Raw genomic sequence first — 7,090 nt, 5'->3', positions numbered from 1 at the left:
ATTCTGATTTCGTAAAGTGACGATCCCAGTCGTTGGAAGACAGACAAATGCAAGAACCCCACAAATTTTTAGAAACAAGTCATAATAGTAGTAACTACATTATGGAAACACCATTCCATGTTTTACCATTTGTAAGCGAGTAAAATTTTATTTGGCTTACTTGATAAGAAGGAACATGCATGATAGTCAGATGATGGATGATGATGATGATGCATCATCATTGAATGTAACCATAGTGATGGATGATGATGCGTCATCAATGAGTGTGGCCATAGTGAGAGTTATGGAGCAATATGAGCTTCAAGCCTTTAGCTGCTGCACTGCTCTCTCCTCTTCCTCCTCCATTGTTTGTTGATTTTTTCTTACAAGCTCGGTTATTGTACCTTTCTCTCAACACGAAATCGTCTAGATGAGTCCAAGTCCGTCCTCTCGCAGTGCTCTCTGTCCACATAAACCTCTCTGAGAACGGATTCACCAGACTCTCGTAGAACTCAAGTGGTGTCTCGCATATTACTCCCTATAATCCAAAACCAAAACGTTATTTATTATACACTACACAGAGTGCTTTGGTTTCAAGATATGGAATCTTGTATGTGGATTTATTTACCTCTGCCATGGCTTTGATCTTGAGAGTTGCATCGTTGCTAAGAAGAACGAGTTTTTCATCAGGGTTACGGTTTCTGTAAAAAAGAGCACACTCTAAAACTTGGTCTTCTGATGTAGGAGAATCGATCTCTGGTGCATAATTGTTCCAGTGAAGTGAAAACGGGAATGCCAATGACTGAGGAGTGACAGGTGGGGTTGGTGCAGTTGCTTTGGTTTCCTCTGATGGGCTCTGGACTTGAATCCACCATTTTGAATTAACCTTACACTCTTCGATCCAGTCCAGAGCTGAAGAAGCAATCTCTGTTCTTCTTCTGAAGAGAAGACTGCGACTGCACTTCACCTCATTTAGTTCCCTTAACACTGATTAATGAAACCAAAAGTTAGGCATGTTTCTAATGATTAAGATTTTCAAAAGTTAATACCAAATAAAAATGGTTCTGAAAGATTTCGTCTGCAAAATGATTTTTTGGCATCATATAAGATTAGAATTTATGTTACTCCAGATCTGTATGGTACATTCATGTGCCATATTCGTTTATAGCCTTGTCAGAAAGAGTAAATGATTTTATGGTTTGTAATTAGTGCTTTAAGTGAGGAAGATAGAAACTATTATCGGTGTATGATATAACTAAACAGAGCCAGAGATCTAAGGTTTGTAGGATGTTTACCTGTTCTTGGTACAACCAGATGTGTCCCCTTGAGACCTTGTAGTAGGTGCAGTGGCTTCTTAGAATCTTTATCGAGGAGTGAAGAAGTGTCCAGCACAATGGTCCACTTTTTCTTGCTCTGTCCATCAGAAAGCATCTAAAGCACAGTGAACTAATGATGAGTATAAGAACTACACAAAGAAACAATAGAGGACAATCGAGTTAAGTAGGGCTTACAGAAGACGAACGAATGCCCCTGGAAATGTTGTTCATCGCTGATGCAGGAGAAGAAGCCTCAGTGTATGACTGACTTTGGGAAGAAGGTTTTTCAAGTAGAGGTTGAAAAGGAGCCCGTTCAGCTTTCTTCTTCAGTGCCACAGGCTCATGCTTCTCCTTAGATTTGCTGGTAATGCTCTGGAGATCTTCTGGTTTCTGTTCTGCCATCACATTTGCTTCCAAATGAATACCAAAGAATGGTTTACGTGATGCTTTAGAGGAGGAGCCTTTTGTACCCTTAATATCACCAAATTCTCGCAAACGTTTTAGCATATGAGAGGTTGGGGTAAGATTCTCTTTATCTGGTGTAAAGATTTCTGGTTCTTTGAATGCCTCTGAAGCAGAAATAGCAATACTGGAATGAACCAGTGGCGAGCATGATTTTCCTGAAAGCTTTGAAGAGCTCTTGCTATCTTTCACGTCACCAATATCTTGTAATCGTTTCAACATATGAGAACTTGGGGTGAGATTCTCCTTGTCAGGAGTAAAGATCTCTGGTTCCAGATTCTCTGCACCATGATGAACAGTCAGAGAAATAGACTTGTCACTTAGAGCCTGTTTTCTATGCAACTTGTCTTTTGGTTGTCTCCCAATTTGCTTTTTCTTTCCTTCACTCTTGTTGGTCCGGATCTGAAGAACAGAAGCAGCTTTTCCCCTCCTAGACCAAATGTTGCCTGCACTTGAGCTATCCATCTCAGATAGTGCATCATCTTTAACAGCATCTATGTTCAAGGTCTGGTTTTCTTGACTTCCAGTATCAACAGAAGGCGGTTCTTCTGTCGTTTTCGCATCTTCAAATGTTTCTTCAGCCAAGGTTGAAGAAATTGGACACCACTTATCAGTATTATCTTCACCCTCTAATTCGCTTAGGCTGTAATATTTTTCAGATCTCCCAGAGCCAATTGACAATTCTGTTTTGGGTTTCTGATTTGGTGTTGACAAGTAACTTAGTGTACCACTCTGTTGGACCTCAGAAAGGCAAGAGCTGCTCCTTTCATCAAATATATTTTCAGTCTCTCGGGTTATTCCTGGTTTTTGATTCTGATCTCCTGCAGAATCCAAATCACTCGAGATCTCAGATGGACCCCCAACTTCATTCTCAGGCATTGGCTGCCAGCTTGAGCATAGACTTTGGATATCTTCGGTATTGTTTCTTAGAAGAAGTTCGTTTCCAGCGAATACACAACCAGATAATGCATTGACTTGTCTTGAACCAACCTTGGTTTCCCCATTGCTTGTATTATGTAGTACGTTCTCACTGTCAGTCTCTATGGCCAATTCACTCTGGACTTCTAGGCCTTGGGCTTCTTCAGTTAAAATTTCTAAAGTTGGCTCAGCTTGAGAGAAGGAATTGGGAGATACTGTGATAACTTGCCTTGAGACCTCATTTTCTCCATTTTCTTTGTAATTCTGGATATCAGCCTGTGCTTCTCCATCGCTTTTTTGATGTAGTAGGTTCTCACTTTCAGACTCTACTGAAACTTCACTTTGGAATGCAGTATCTAAGAGGCTTCGAACTTGGTCAGTTAAAATTCCCAAAGTTGCCTCAGCTTGAGAGAAGCAATTGGGAGATACTGCAATAACTTGCCTTGAGACCTCAGTTTCTCCATTTTCTTCATGACTCCAAATATCAGCCTTAGTAAATGGTTCAGCAGATACTTCTATCACTTCCTTTTTGACAAACACAGTTTCTTCACTGACTTCTCGTTGAATGCTTAGAATCCCAACCTCTGGAACCAACTCGAATGCAGAACAACCTGAGGCTTCATAGCAGCCATCATTCTGTCCCTTACTTGGGGACAAGCAACTACTTGTATTTTCTACATTGGCTTCTAAATTATTTATTTCCAACACTGGTGAAGCCTGAACATCTTCTGTAAGCTGTAGTCTTCCTGCCGCAATATAATTTGTTAGGAGTGGAAGCAATATAATCTCCGTTGCAGCTGGATATGAATCATCCTCCTGGACCTCCTCATTAAGTACTGATGATTCCATCCTCTCTGAGATCACATTCAGGTGAAAACTTCCATCTCCTCTTACATCGCATTCATCAACCTCTGCAGCAACAAAATGTTCTAAACAACCTAATCCCTCCACGTAGCCACCCCTCTGCTGCTTACTTGGGGAGCAGCTGCTACTTGCCTTATCTTCTGAGGCTTCTACAACATCTAAGTTCCACTTTGTTGAATTCTGCAAATCCTCTTTGAATTGAAGCTCTTGTGACTCGACAGAATCTCCAGCTAGTGTCAAAACACTTGGAGACGCAAGTGGCAACGACATCTCCCTTGCTGTAACATATGTATCCTCATCCTCACTAGGGACTGATGATCCAGTTCCTTCGGACGTTACATCCAGATGTAGATCTCCATAATCACTTGATCCAATATTCACTAGTGACTGCAGTAAAGGCAGATTACACTATCAGGCTAAGCAAACAACAACAGATAACTCTAGAGCTAAAGCAATATACGAACAGCCAAAGTTCACTAGTAAGGAACACAAAAGCACGTTTCAAACACAATAAAAGCAAGAAAGACATGAGAGAAGATCAAACCTGATCTTGTTCAGCCTCTAAATTCTCTGGTTCAATCATTCGATTCTCATTTTCTTGCTCCATCACCGCAGACGCATCAAGAGGTGAAACAAACGGATTGTCAAAATCATACGCACGGCTTAACGGAATCCAGTGAAGCATATAGATCCTAGTTGAACCACCAATCCTAATCGTATCACCTTCTTCAACCTCGACACAAACATGTGGCGCAACTCTCTGATCCCTAACCCATGTTCCATGCACTAAATCGAAACAACACAAATCAAATCAACAACCAAATACGCATAGAATCGAGATCCAATTCCACAGAAACAACAATCTAATTGCGGATTAAAACAATCTCGCGAGAGAAATACAAAAATCGTTTAAAATTGGAGTTAAAGATGATTCATATACCAGAGGATAGATCCGTGACGAAGAGTCTCTGACGAGAAGAGATCGATCGGATTTCTAAGTGGAATCTGCTAATGCTAGGATGCGTTAACAGAATATCACAATCTGGATGACGACCGACGACGAGAATCTCCTCTACCTCGTCGTCATCGTCGCTAACAGCGGAACCGTTTCGCTCCGGCGACGAGAAATCGCGACTGTTGACGACGAAGATGTTTTTGAGAATCGCGCCGTTTTTCAGAACGGTGAACACTGGAATCGTCTTCTCCGCCACTCGTTGCTCCTCCTCCATCAGTTTCTCTTCCTTTACCTCCATGGATAGATACCTTCGTAAGATCGAACGAGTAAGAGAGACTATTGAGAGAGATTTCGAAAATTGAAAACGAAGGAAATGAAGAATTCTAGAAGTGTTCTCTCTTTCTCTCTCTATATATCTCTCTCTGATTTTGAAAAAGAGTCCGTTGTTGAATCGACGATCTCTATTTGCTCGTAACGGCTAATTGTGTCATCTCTTACGACTATTTATTCAAATTTTTTAGGTTTGTGTAAACGCATGAATTTAGATTTGAGGTCACCACTATTTATTTTATTTTCTACAATTTTCATGCCTACAAAATTATAGTACCAAGTAAATCAATTTTTTTTAATATTTTTTTTGGATTAAATAATTATTTTTCTTTTTACAATTTAAATCAAACAAATTAATAATTGAACAAATTTGAATTCAGCTTATACATACACGTACTTGATAAATTAAATAAGAGACTGTAATTGACTAATTGTTCAATTCATGGTTTCAAAACTTTACCATAACAAAACCGAAGTTGAGTAATCTGGTTTAATTCGGTTTGATACAATTCACAGTTCACTTGAAAAAACGGAATACATAGAATAGAATAGAGCAGCTTCTACTAAAACCTCAAAACAGTATGTTGCAAAGTGAGAGTATACATAAAAATGTGAGGTATGGTATCATCTATTCCTCCTTGGCACGAGCAAGCCTTGCGCGATGCCTGAGCTCAGCTCTTTTCCATTTTACAATCAGGTAGCAAAGCGAAAACAGTGTGTTTATCTGTCAAAAACACAACACCTCCATCAGATTTATATCCTCGATTTCTCGGTTAATGGCATTGTTGTTCTAACTCAAACATGAAACATATCCTCGATTTATCAATTAATATGAACTGATCAATCAAAGAACTTGGCAACAATTTATTCACTGCTAATAAAGTCCGTTACATGAAACCAGTAGATTCTTATCTAATACTCAAGAGAAAAGAGAGGGGCGTTGCTGAACACATACCAAGATTATCATTGCAATGACCAAAAGTGGTCCAGACCAAAGAACCGATAAGAAGACACCGTGCGGGTCAAAGTAGTTTTGAGTTGAGAAGCTCTTCCAGTTTTTTCTCAACTCCCGGTTGAGATTCTCTGCGAAGTATACCCCACCCACTGCAATTTTTTTGTCATATCATCAGTCTCATTAACATGAACTAACAAATTATACTCAAAACAAATGCAGTAACATCATAATCCAAACTAACAGTTGCTGAGCAGCTTAATGAATCATCATATGTTCCTTCTACCAACCATTGTATCCGAAAAATTTCTAGCATACTAACTCATAAACCCATGCAAATTATATCTCCATATGAACGGTGTGAGTCTCTAAACATGGATCCTATAATAAACCTAATAACTATTATACTCAACAACGCCTAGTACATTTAGTCATAAGTTGGAGTGATGTAAAATACATTTAAGGCTCCCCAAACCCTTGATACAGTATGAATCCCGCAACCTAGCCTAGTGAGATCACTGGATCAGAGAAGGAACTGGTAACAAAGTAACAAAAAAACCTCAGCACTCTAAACAATGGAGGAAACCCATAGGAAGAGATGAATATGATCCAAAATCAAAGAGACTCCTTGTTCAATGATTAACAAAAAAAGGTTTACTACAGAGAAGCGTCTACGGTATAGATAAAGAGGACAGTAATAAGTTCCTTGAACAGCTTCAAAGAGAACTTACATGCTAATAAGAAAAGGAACATATGAAAGTTGAGATGCCTTCGAGAAAGAAGAGTCACTAGTAGCAACAAAGCATGAAACCCCATTAATCCCATAATCCAAGGCTCCTGCCACAAACCAAAACAAAAAATCAAAACTATATGAGTAAACCAAAATCCCAGATGAGAAAAACCCAATGTAGCAACCCGACAATACCGATTTCAAGACTTGTGATTGTAAACTCCTAAAGACCAATTGATATAATACGAAGGATTTGGATTCAAAAACGAAGACAGATTCATTATTACCTTCCAATCAATGGCGTGGAAAAACCCAATGAAATTATCATAAGCGGGTTGTAAACCAGTTCGGAGCTCTCCGGAGAGTTTCTGAACCAGATCCGCCATGAGATCCATTTGTTGCTCCATCGCCGATTTGATTTCCTCCATTGTCTACTCAATTTCACCGGAAAAATATAAATTATGTAATCCCAGTTTCAAATCGCGACGGTGGTGAATCTCAATACTCAAGACACTCTCCAAGTAAACAAGATCACTACTTTTTCTCCTTCGCTTTCAACTCTCGAATTTTCTCAAGATCTCGCC

The 7,090-nt window shown here is 39.4% G+C and overlaps 2 protein-coding genes across 2 annotated transcripts; both read right to left on the bottom strand.

Annotated features, from left to right (window-relative positions):
• Positions 1 to 77: 77 nt before the first annotated feature.
• On the bottom strand, positions 78 to 4,917 carry LOC17897670 (FHA domain-containing protein PS1). Its single transcript, XM_023776842.1, has 6 exons — positions 4,480 to 4,917; positions 4,084 to 4,325; positions 1,491 to 3,926; positions 1,275 to 1,410; positions 608 to 966; positions 78 to 517 (listed from the first exon to the last, which is right to left on the bottom strand). Exons 1-6 carry the CDS (start codon positions 4,790 to 4,792, stop codon positions 257 to 259), a joined length of 3,747 nt encoding a protein of 1,248 aa, XP_023632610.1. The 5' UTR covers positions 4,793 to 4,917; the 3' UTR covers positions 78 to 256.
• A 330-nt stretch (positions 4,918 to 5,247) lies between these two features.
• Positions 5,248 to 7,067, bottom strand: LOC17897729 (transmembrane protein 18). The gene is made up of 4 exons (XM_006304207.2): positions 6,794 to 7,067; positions 6,508 to 6,613; positions 5,780 to 5,928; positions 5,248 to 5,548 (listed from the first exon to the last, which is right to left on the bottom strand). The coding sequence occupies exons 1-4, from the start codon at positions 6,932 to 6,934 to the stop codon at positions 5,453 to 5,455; spliced, it is 492 nt and encodes a 163-aa protein (XP_006304269.1). The 5' UTR covers positions 6,935 to 7,067; the 3' UTR covers positions 5,248 to 5,452.
• Between the last annotated feature and the right edge of the window lie 23 nt (positions 7,068 to 7,090).

This window comes from Capsella rubella, unplaced genomic scaffold (genome assembly GCF_000375325.1).
Source record: "Capsella rubella cultivar Monte Gargano unplaced genomic scaffold, Caprub1_0 scaffold_1, whole genome shotgun sequence".
In the NCBI taxonomy this organism is placed as follows: domain Eukaryota; kingdom Viridiplantae; phylum Streptophyta; class Magnoliopsida; order Brassicales; family Brassicaceae; genus Capsella; species Capsella rubella.
The sequence above is the reverse complement of the archived record's forward strand: the minus strand, read 5'-3'. Positions and strand labels throughout refer to the sequence as shown.